General features: G+C 46.4%; 1 protein-coding gene across 5 annotated transcripts in view; it reads right to left on the bottom strand.

The window, feature by feature from the left end:
- RAD54L2 (RAD54 like 2) overlaps positions 1-12,072 on the bottom strand; it is a 101,885-nt gene that overhangs the window by 19,695 nt on the left and 70,118 nt on the right. For 4 of the 5 annotated variants that reach the window (XM_042861767.2, XM_065551356.1, XM_005285280.4 and 1 more), the window contains 8 exons: positions 9,751-9,949; positions 8,065-8,204; positions 5,549-5,683; positions 4,952-5,187; positions 3,846-4,028; positions 3,416-3,549; positions 1,915-2,111; positions 572-914 (listed from right to left, as the gene is read on the bottom strand). In XM_042861767.2, coding sequence (XP_042717701.1) covers positions 572-914; positions 1,915-2,111; positions 3,416-3,549; positions 3,846-4,028; positions 4,952-5,187; positions 5,549-5,683; positions 8,065-8,204; positions 9,751-9,949 — 1,567 coding nt within the window. The remainder of the gene's footprint in view (positions 1-571; positions 915-1,914; positions 2,112-3,415; positions 3,550-3,845; positions 4,029-4,951; positions 5,188-5,548; positions 5,684-8,064; positions 8,205-9,750; positions 9,950-12,072) is intronic. The other variant, XM_008172086.4, reaches the window with a different exon arrangement.

The raw sequence follows: 12,072 nt of genomic DNA, 5'->3' as shown, positions 1-12,072 counted from the left end.
CCACATCACTTACTCCTTCTGTGCCTCTGGGTCCTCATCTGTAAAACGGGGAGGATTTCTAGTCCCCCTGCTCTTCTCCCCCGTAAGAGAACTGTGATGCTTACATTGTTTGGGGTTTGTAAAATGCTTTCAGATCCTTGGATGGAAGATGATACAGAAATGCACCTACCAATCACCTACTAATACGTCTAATAAAGGAAGTTAGGGAACACTGTGCTGCCCTCCATCTGCACGTGCTCCCTCTACCAGTCCCACAGGACAGTACTGACAACTTTACACCTGCCACTAAGTCAGGGAGAAGCCCCCAAAGATCACTTCTTAACTGACAGACTAAACCAGACAAAGTGATTTTGAGAGAAACATGCAGGTGCTAACTCTGGGGTCCTCTCTAAGATTTCTCCTGTATGTCTACAATCTCCTTAAAGGACAACAGGGAATCCAAGGTAAAAATCAAGCTCAGGAAGACAACAGGAATTGCTGTAATGAATACACTCCTCAATCAGTATGGCTAAACTATGATCAAGGAGCTGACTGCACAGACTACATTACTGAACACTTGATGTGGACTCACCTCTGCACAAACCCCTCCAGCAGACTATGCAGGACATGACTGCGGTACCTCATGAGACGGACATCCTGCGGCGTACTGTCAATACACTGCCCGTTCAGGATGGGGCGCTCAAACATGTTGCTGAACTCCTGCCGCGTACCCAAGAAGTCAGGACGGACAAAGTCTACCATGCACCAGTACTCAATCAGGTTGTTCTGGAGCGGGTAGCCTGTCAGTACCACCCGCCGCCTGGAGCGGATGTTCTTCAGGGCCTGGGAGGTGCTGGCATGGCAATTCTTTATCCGGTGTCCCTCATCACAGATAACTACATCTGGACCAGGGCGGGATAAAGCCTTCTCGATCCCTAAGGGAAAGGAACATTGAGAGTTACTTGGTCAGCTGATGTTCCTGCTTCACGTAGCTCTCCAGAAGGAAAAATGAGTAATTATGAAAGTTGAAAAAACTACTACTTGTTTGTAGTGTTATTGCAGCTGGCCTGGTCCCAGGATATGAGAGAGACAAGGTGGGTGAGGTAATACCTTTTACTAGCCCAGTTCCTGTTGGGGAGAGAGACAACCTTGCAAGCTTACACAGATCTCTTCTTCAGACCTGAAGGATATTAGAGAGCAGGATTGAGACTGAGGAAGAGCTCTGTGTAAGCTCAAAAGCTTGTCTCTCTCACCAACAGAAGCTGGTCCAATAAAAGATATTAGTTCACCCACCTTGGCTCTCTAAAACTAATTTTTTGCAGGGAGCCAGGATGGCTCCGGGAATTGGGAAAGGGCTACAGGGCCATCAGCTCCAATCTGACCTAGGTTGGTAGTGACCCGAGTCACTGTCACGTGATGTTTATTCAGTGGCCTAGGCGAAGCAAGTTGGGAGTCTCAGTCTAGTTCCTAGTGGTCCTTCTCGTACACGTCTTCCACTAGCAAAACGTACTCATTGGCTCCTTTATTTGCATCCTCAGAGGAGAAATCAAAGACTGAATGGGTATGAACACCTTTCTAATTCCAAGAATGATCCTTCTAGAATAGGGTTGGTTCAGATCAGTGATGCTGATAGGCAGCTACCTATTCTGCACCTGCTCTGCATAAAAATTGGGGGACTTCAGTTTCTAGCTGAGTCGCTCCTGCATCTTTTGCTACCACTGAATTCATTCAGAACCTACACACGAATAAGCTGTTAGCAAATATATTGACTGTGTTAAAGATAACCACCTCTGACGTTGGTGCCTATGTACAATAAACTAACTATTTTCTGCTGCCAAGTGACCATTTGCTCATGGAGCCAGTTGGCTTTAGCAGAATCTCCCAGCTGCAATTCTGTAGAGAGGAGGTTATTTCCCAGCACGACTCGCCTCCCACCTTTCAGAAGCTCCTGCTGCCGGTCCTCCTCATCTAAGTCGATAATGACAGGGCCAGTTTGTTTCTTTGTTTTCTTCTTCCTGCCAGTGGCAAAGGACTTCTTCAGTGAGAGGAGACGGTACATCTCATAGCCCATCAGCAGCACCCCGCCATCCGTCACCCAGTCAGTCACCACCTTTGCACGGGCAGCAGTCGTCCTAGAAAAACAAACGTACAAAAAATGAGACCTCTTCCTTGGATACATCTGAACTCTCTGAAACGGATGCCTGCTAAAGGAAAGGACCTTTTCAAATGACTTAAAACATATGCTGGGATCAGACCAAACCAGCAGGCAAGTGCAATGAAGCCCTTTTACATGAAGACCTTGTAGAAGCTTCCAGCACACTGAGGGTAACATGGTAGAGAAAGGTGAACCATTATAGGATGTTAGTGGCCTCATGAAGAAGTTTGCTGTATATGAACCTAAATCAGATTTCACAGAGCAATGGAATCCTCTTATGGGAAGTGTTAGGAAAGAGACCTCTCCAAAGCACGTGTTTGCATGAGGTACTGATGTATGTGGCTGTCTTACTCTACTACTTATCACACACCTATCCAGCAATCTGAGAGTTAGGTGAATTATTTCCTTTCCCTCCCACCAATATTAAGGACAGGCTCAGATACGAGGCTGTCCACTCCACCTTTCTCATACACCAGAGCATGGTAATCCCCAATCCAATATGAGATGCACATAAGAGGCTCGAAATAATAACAATTGAATAGGAAGTATATTCCTCTCGTGAGGTGAGGACCTCAGCGGCCAAGTATGTGTAAATGCCAGGTGAACTATGAGTGCCCTGAGATTAATATAAATCTCACCAGATTGCATGAGACAAAGTGACCAAGAGTCAAGCAGAGCTGCAGCAGCCAAAAATACACACTGTGTAAGATGAAAAGGACAATACTCTGCCTTAAATGATCTCTCCCTTCTGTGTAGGAATGCTACCTCATTTAGAAGCCCTCAGGCACAGCAAAACTGAGTAACCGTTAAAATGTCTGCAAGAAGGAATCAGAGAGGAAAGTGAAAATTCCCGGAAAAGCCAAATAGAAGATTCAATAGCAATCATGCATATGGGCCAAGAGGCTGGAGGAAAGTACCCACCATAGACAAAACAATGCACTCTCTACTGGCCAATCCATACATAGCACAAGGTCTGGCATTTGAATTTTCTCATCGCAATGCACGAGGGGAAACGTGGAGCTGAGTTGACAACCATGATGGAGGAGAGTATAAATAAGGAATGAGAGAATTCTAACCCCTCATTAAAAGATGCACCTTTTCAATGTACTGAAATCTTCACGCAAGTGCATATACTGCAGACGTACAGAGGGAGAGAAACTAAAAGGACAGAGCATGGAATCAGATCAAATGAACAGACTGCAGCAGTGCTACAGAGACACTGATAATACAACTCCATGAGAAGCACATTAATTGCTCAGGAGGGGCATTCATGGCACCTACTTGTGTTCATCATTCAGGATATGGACTTTGAAGAAGCGTGGCTGAATTTCTTTTGGGTTATAATCAGCAGGGAGGGTTTCAGGTGCGGGGAGCCACATGTTGAATTCTGCCAGCCAGTTCTGGAGAGTGTTTACCTAGGGAGGAAAAAAATGCACCCAAAGGACTGAGAAAGTAGTTCTCAGACCACAAAATTCAGTCACCTAGCACTTAGAACTCAAAGTTAACTGGGGCCTGGGAATCACATCCAGCTGTCCTCAGCTAGAAAGAATGGGCCATGATACAAAATCTCAAGGATGGGAGGAATGAAAGCAGTAAAAATGGGAGTGAGGGTACCTGAGGGCTCTCTCTAAGGTATAAAGGACCAATCCATCCATCTCCCCACAACAATAAAAAAAGCAAGTCCTGACACTGCTTCACACAGGTTACTTACAGGTACAATGGCAAGGACAGTCTTTGCCTCCGTGTGCCGGAAAAGTACATCCAAGAAAGAGATGACCTGGATGGTCTTGCCCAGCCCCATGCTATGGGCCAAGATACACCCAAACCCACTGCTGCTTTTAAATCTCTCCAGAGATTCCACCAGATTATCATACAGGAACCGGATCCCACCAATCTAGAGAAAATAATGGAAGAGTTGCCAAAGAAGCGATGGAAAACAACAAAATGGAGATTGACATATATGCTGTATGAGTTTATATGGCATATAAATACACAAGGGGAAATTAAAGATTCATTGCAGTATTTTCAGCTGCAAGGACTCAATAGAATTCCTTATAAAAAACTTTCTGAAAAGATGATCCTGATCATTCTTATGCTTGTGCAGAACCTACAGTCTTTGGGTTGGTTTTTTGTTCTTAAATAATTTGATAAAATAATGCTCATCGAAGCATGAGGTAGAGGGGAAAAATCTCTATCAATACAAGGGGGGAGGGATAGCTCAGTGGTTTGAGCTATACCTCAAGCCTGCTAAACCCAGGGTTGTGAGTTCAGTTCTTGAGGGGGCCATTTGGGGCAAAAATCTGACTGGGGATTGGTCCTGCTTTGAGTAGGGGGTTGGACTAGATGACCTCCTGAGGTCCCTTCCAACCCTAATATTCTATGATAATATCTGGTTTTGAAACTTTTCCGGGCATCACGCTACTCTAATAATTCTAAATACTTTGCATTTGACACTTGAAGGAATTTGATTTACAAACAATGACGTTATAAAGGTGAAAATATTCGTATTTCTACATATTCTGACAACGTAACAGCACAGGCTCTAGGACTAAGATGTCAAGAGCCTGCTTATCAGATAATAATAGTCAAAGAAATATGGGGCTCAGGATCTCCTCTAATTTCTCTCCATCGTTTAACTGTCTGCACTGGGCACTGCCACAAATCCTGGCCACAAGCTTCAGGGCAGCAGCTCTGCCAATAACATCACTATAGCAAACCATCAACCCACATGACACCAACAGCATGGATTTCAGCTCCTGGGATAAGGAGGAGGTTTTGCTGAAGTCCTTGTGTGTTCTGGGCCTCGACTTCCTGTACCTGGTGAGGCTTTACTGCCCGTGCAAGCTGCGGAGCCAGGAAAATGTCCTCTTCATTGGGTGGATGGTTGATGTTGACAATGACCTGCCCCAGAGAATCCGACTGATTTAAGGCGTCATTCACATGAGAGCCACTGCTCTCTTCAGTACCATCCCCATCTTCCCCCTCGTTGGCAGAGTCGCTGCTGTCCACAATCTGGAGGGCCTCATCCTCTCCTGAACTCAATTCGATTACTTCTGTGAAAGAGCCAGAGGCGGGAGGGGGCATTAACTTTTCACTGACTTGTAGACAGGAGTCAAATTCTGTTAATTTTCAGCAAAGGACTCAAAAATACCAATTTCAAATGCAAATTTGAATATTCAAATACAGTTTGTAGCCAATGCTTGGCCCAAGGTGCTTCGGCTCATTTTGGAAAGGTTAATTAAGGACAATTTGGGAGTGGGACTACCAGAATCAGCACTACATTCATAAAAAAACCTTTAGATACATAAAATCTGAAGACAGACAGCTTTGTGGGAGATCTGGCTGGATGCAACTGGGTAAATGGGACCATCTGGGAGATACAGGGATGTGTGATAGGTTGGTTGTGAGCCTTACCATCTTTAATGCTATGTAGTATGCCTTTCGTGTCATCTTCACTGCCACTGCTGGTGCTATCCAAGCAGATCACTTCCTCAGCTAGGACTTGAGGTGGAAGCTGAGTGGCCTCCGCTGTTCTTAAAACTATTTCTTCTACACAAAAATAGTAAACAATAGTTAGCAATACTAATAATAATCAGGAAAGATACAAAACTGTTCGGAGTTAAGTCAACATTCCCTTCTACACTTGCTCCAGTCAATCAGTCCTGGGATTTTCCATAATCAACTCTTGCTGTTTAACCTACTGCTATGTCTCAGCTTAGCGGGTCATTTCACCTCCTTTTCCACACCTCAATGTGCTCAATGCTTCTGTCTAAACAAAATTCCCATTGTTGGGAAGCTCCCTATTATAAGCCATGTATGGAGTATATTCCTCACTGAGGGCATGGCTACACTTGCAGATGTAGAGCGCAGTGAGTTAAACCCGCCTTCAGAGAGTGCAGTAGGGAAAGCGCTGCAGTCTGTCCACACTGACAACTGCTTGTGCACTGGCATGGCCACATTTGTGGCACTTGCAGAGGCACTGGGAACAATGCATTATGGGCAGCTATCCCAGCATGCAAGTGACTGCAACGTGCTTTTCAAATGGGGGGTGAGGTGGAGTGTGACAGGGAGTGTGTTGTGTGTATGTGGGGGGAGAGAGTGTGGGGTTTTGGGGGGCTGAGAGCATGTTGTCTTGTAAGTTCAGACAGCAGCAGACCCCCTTTCCTGCCCCCCCTGCCCCTCTCACTCACAGCATTCCACACTAATGGCTTGCATGCCAGCTGTCAGAAACGGAGCTTTGAAAGGGCATTTCCGCATTCCTACAGAAGTTCAAAACAATGACAAGAGTGGCCACTTGACTTAAGGGGATTATGGGACGTTTTCGGAGGCCGATCAGAGCGCAGTAACCCAACACCTCGTTCACATTGATGCCCGGGCGTTGTAGCCAAGGCGCAGCAAACGTTATTCCTCTCGCTGAGGTGGAGTACCAGCAGCGCTGTAGCCGCGGAATCAGAGCGCTCTACGTGCCTTGCCAGTGTGGACGGGGAGTGAGCTAGGGTGCCCGGGGCTCCTTTATTGAGCTGTAACTCGCAAGTGTAGTCAAGCCCTGAGACTCCAAAGCCCATTTCGTTCCAAAAGCTGAGAAAAACAGGATAATCTTTTAACCATCCAGTACCATACAACAAGGGGAATAAAGTTCCCTTTTCCTTACTTTGCACTACATCCTGTAGAGAAAGCACAAGTGCTTAGGCTTGGGGGCTAAATGGGGCCAGCTGTGGTCACCTTTTCCCGGCATTGCAATCTTGTGGTTACTCTTAAGTCTTTATGTTTGTGAAAAACATTTTTAAAATGTGAAGAGAGCATAACTAATACAATGTTGTCTCCATGGGTCTGCAGACAGCCTGGAAAAATAGCTCTGAGAGGTGTGAACTGCCTTATTCATTTCAATGGGTGTTGACTCTGAAGCCTAGCTGTTCTAATTTAAATATCTACATTGTCCAGTATTTCACTGCTGGTCAAAACATGAAAGAAAGAAGTGTGAGCGTTTGCACCAACTACTCAGAGTGATGTTCTGTTTTGACATGTCAAAACACAGACTTTGGTTTGAGTGTGGGACTGGGGCAGGGGTGGGCAAACTTTTTGGCGTAAGGGCCACATCTGGGTATGGAAATTGTATGCCAGGCCATGAATGTTCACAAAATTGAGGGTTGGGGTGAGGGCTCCGGCTGGGAGCGTGGCCAGAAATGAGGAGTTCAGGTGAGGGAGGGGGCTCTTGGCTGGGGGTGGAACAAAGGGGTTCGGAGTATGGGAAGGGACTCCAGGCTGAGGTAAGGGGTTGGGGTGTTGGAGGGGGTATGGGCTCTGGACTGGGGGTGCAGGTTCCAGGATGGGGCCAGAAATGAGGGGTTCAAGATGGGTTTGGGAGGGGGCTGGGGCTAAGGGGTTCGGAGTGCGGGAGGGGGATCACGGCTGGGACAGGGAGTTGGGGTGTGGGAGGAGGTCAGAGGTGTAGGCTCCGGGCGGCACTTACCTCTCGCAGCTCCCGGAAGAAGCGGCATGTCCCCCTTCCGGCTCCTACATGGAGATGTGGCCAGGTGGCTCTGCGAGCTGCCCCGTCTGCACGCGCCACCCCTGCAGCTCCCATTGGCCACTGTTTCCGGCCAATGGGCGCTACAGAGCCAGCAGTTGGGGTGGGGGCTGCCCCTATGTGCAGAAGCCGGAGGGGGGACATGCCAATGCTTCCCAGAAGCTGCGTGGAGCCACGGCATTCACGGAGAGGGGCAAGCCCCCCGACCTTGCTCCCTGTCTGTAGTGCAGGAGCGGGGCAAGCCCCCAACCCCGCTCCCCAGCAGGAGCTTAAGGGCTGGAAAGGTCTGATGGGCCAGATGCCCATAGTTTGCCCACCCCTGGGCTAGGGAGAGTACCACTTTCTGCTCCTCTTCAGCTGCTACCCTTAAAACTTGCTTTAGTGAACGCCCCTCTCTATTTACCTGGAAGAAACTCTAACGGTACAGTGGGGATGGCTGCCGGATAATCCTTTCGCTGCTGCTCCAGCCTTTTCCTTCTCTCCAACTCTTCCAGCTGGGCTGCTTTTGTCACAGCCTCAAGCTGATCCTCCCGCAGCAGCTTTCTGAGCACATGGGCAAACACAGAAAATGTTATTTCATTACACCCAGAAACAGACTATCCTAAATAACTTGGATGGTTTCACAGCTGACCCACAAGAGGAATGACAAGCTCCAAAAAGAACGTAAGCTAAACAGACAAAGGACATCATAGCCAAAAGCCATAGCATGACAACTACAATTTTAGGGAAGGCTGCTCACTTTTTTAACTGCCTGTAACTGCTATTGTTTTATGAGGAAAAGGCTCGTGTTTGACAGGAGCAAAATGTTGGATGGATGGAAAAGGTGAGTGGACAAGTGTGTGTCTATGCTGAGATGCCTAGTAGCAGTAAACTTGAAAGGATCTTTCTGTAAACAGCAGAGGATATATATATGTTATTTATTTCTATGGTATTAGAGTCCACATATAGCAGCAATGGCACAACGTCAGGGAAATTTGTTAGGAGACAAAGCACCTGTCTAAAAGCTTTCAACAGCAAAAGAGGAAATAAGTACTTTCAAGTCACTTTCCTATTCTCCTGGTTCTTTCCAGGAACCATGACCCCACATGCATTCCAAATATGCTTAGGGGTTAATTTAAATACACCACTTTACAGGTAATCCCATGAGTTTTGGAAAGTTCCATTTTTTTCCCTTTCAGATTAATGTGAAAGGTGTGAGATTTGCAGCTCTGAAGACTGAATTCCTCTATCCAGAATATAGGTACAGTCTGAACAGTGGCAGTCCAAGACTTCCCCACCCTGTCCTGCCAATTCACTCTAGCCCTCAAATGTAGGAACCTCCTCCTCTATGAATAAGGAGATATCTTGGTATCCAGGGCCCACTAAACTATTGTTCCTTGGGTTGAAGCTGCCAACAAGAGGGCTAATTAGTACTAATTGCCATGTGAACCAGATCAAGACCACTAATTCTTTTCACACAAGGGGCATCAAACCGCCATCAGCTGGTGTAAGGCTCCACATTCCATTATGACTCCTCTGAGACATCTAGTTCCCTGTAAATAAATGTTATCGCAAACTTCTTACAGCCCTACATCCTGTCACAGAATATAGGAGGGGATCTAAAAAAATCTCAAATTACTACAATGTAAAATGAAGGAGAAACTGATTTTCAACTTTTTAGTCACTGGCTGTGCCCTGAGCTTTCTTGCAAATAAACACCTAAAGTAGTGCAGGGAAAGGATTTATTTTAGGCTACTTACAATATCATCAGCTCTAGCAGAAGAGAGAGACACCCTGAACTCAGGCATTGATTAGAATGTAATGGTGGAACTGATTTTCATGTATTTGGTTTTAAAACCTATATGTGAATTATTTTGCTAATTTCATATATTTGCTGCTGTGGAGCTGAACATGTTAATTTTCTGAGATCTCAAACAGTTTACTTGCACCCCGCCACAGGTAAAATGCTTTAGTTTTAAGAGATTGTCTGGTTTGCTACAGAAGCTGCTGGCAAAAGCCTAGAAGCAATACAAATTCAACTGAATAGACTCCACTTTCCCCCATTAAGACTGTGGGACCCTCTGCCCTTCCCAATTCTATTGCTGCCCACCTTATGTTCCTCCTCATGTGAGAAGGTTTCTGAGCCCTCTTCTTTTTGGTGTCCTCAGAGGCCAGGCTCTTGTGCTGGTTCTGCAAGAGTCGCTCCGCCCGCTCGCTCTGAGATGAGGTAGTTGAAGTAGAGCGTTGCCATTCCCCATCCTCCCCATGCTGAACATGGTCACTGCTGAACACATCTTCCTGGGGCTGGTCTGAAAAGACAGAGCAAGAACAAATTGAAAACAACCATCCCATGTTGTCAGTCAGTTTTTACACACCTGCTAACCCCAGTCCGAGCTCAAAAACCAACTGGAATCATTCATCCCTCTTCTGGTTCATTTGGTTGTATGTTTCTTTGAAGGCAAAAATTGTGAACTGACCTTTCTGCACTGAAGATGCTACTGAATACAGTGTTAAAGTTCTCAGGTCAGTGTCTGTCTCCTGTGAAAGAAAAGGCCGCACCACTAAAAACAGAGCCAGAGAGAAAAAAAATTCTAGGGCCCTAACATGAAAACAAAGTGAACAGATTCTAACTCAGGCACAATCTTTTCTGGCCTGAGACTTCACTTCCTTCTAGCAGCCAGAATTAGTATTGATTAGGAGAGGGAGCGAAAAGTAGCCCATAACCATTTATACTGCATTTGGGCAACCTACAAGTCTAGATGCCGCTAAAAGTCAATGTGCGTTAGATGCGTGCTACTAAGGCTATAAGAACATAAGAATGGCCATATTAGGTTAGACCCATGGTCCATCTAACCTAGTATCCTGTCTTCTGACAGTGGCCAGTGCCAGACGCTTCAGAGGGAATGAACAGAACAGGGCAATTATCGAGTAATTCATTCCGTTGTCCAGCCCCAGCATCAGGCAGAGATTTTGGGACACCCGGAGCATGGAGGCTGCATCCCTGACCACCTTGACTTATAGCCATTGATGGACCTATCCTCCATTAACTTATCTAATCCTTTTTTGAACCCCGTTATACGTTTGGCTTTCCAAGAGGAACTCGTTGCCCGGGGATGCTGTGGAGGGAAGTTCCAACAAGCTTTGTAAAAAGAAAATGGTCCAGCATTCCACGAAAACTGCTGTCCAATTTTAACAGCAGAGGGATAACCTGCACCCCATCTCAGGATCAACTCTGCTCCTCCTATACAAAGAGTTAAATCAGAGAACTACAATGACTGGGAAAGGGTCTGCCTTTGAAATAGATAAGCGGGGGGCGGGGGGGGGGGAGATTGTGACAAGAAAGAAGAAAACAGGCAATATGTCAGTGATACCAGCATCTCTGGAAACTAATGGAGTCCCCCCCTCTGAAAGGAGAGCACTGGCCTGCTAAACCCAGGGTTGTGAGTTCAATCCTTGAGGGGGCTATGTAGGCATCTGGGTCAAAAAATCTGTCTGGGGATTGGTCCTGCTTTGACCTCCTGAGGTCCCTTCCAACCCTGATATTCTATGATTCTATGCAGAAGGAGAGATGGCTGCGGTAACGAAGAGTACCACACTGTAACACGTCATGCACACAGATGCCACTAGAGGCTGCCACATTAACACACCAATTACATTAGTCTTGCCATCAATTTCTTCCCCTCAAAGCTGGGGTCCCAAGAACAGTATTTTGCTAGCTGAGCAAAGTGAACAGTACTGCAAGCTCAGTCCAGCAGAGATTCCGTTAGACATCTCCCAGAACTATTTGCATTTGCCCCCAATCTAAATCAGAATTAATGCAGGACTTCTGAACACAGCAGATCCTGAGCCACAGAATGGGCCATTTTCTATGCACATCCATACCATTAAGCCTTGTCTACGTTAGAAGAATGGTTATCAGCAACAGATGCCAGCAACAGGTACAGTTTACCTTGTGCTGAACGAGGAACACGGTTTTGCTGCAAATGTAGACATAGACAAACTGATTTCAGTGTTATGAACCTGGTGGGTTTTCTAGCATAGACAAGGCTTTAGAGTCTAAGGGTACGTCTATACTTACTTCCTGGTCCGGATGTAAGCGATAGATCTTCTGGGATCGATTTATCGTGTCTTGTCTAGACGCGATAAATTGATCCCGGAAGTGCTTGCCGTCGACGCCGGGTACTCCAGCTCAGCGAGAGGAGTATGTGGCATCGACGGGGGAGCCTGCCTGCCGCGTCTGGACCCGTAAGTTCGGACTAAGGTACTTCGAATTCAGCTTCGTTATTAACGTAGCTGAATTTGTGTACCTTAGTCCGAAGTGGGGGGTTAGTGTGGACCAGGCCTAATACTACAACATGCCTCCCTAAACAAAACAGGCTCACAGACCATGCATTATATTCATTTACAGGGAGAAATCGGCGCTCAGAAAAGA

The sequence above is a fragment of the Chrysemys picta genome, chromosome 7, assembly GCF_011386835.1.
Source record: "Chrysemys picta bellii isolate R12L10 chromosome 7, ASM1138683v2, whole genome shotgun sequence".
NCBI lineage: Eukaryota > Metazoa > Chordata > Testudines > Emydidae > Chrysemys > Chrysemys picta.
This window is presented reverse-complemented; position numbering and strand designations above follow the sequence as displayed.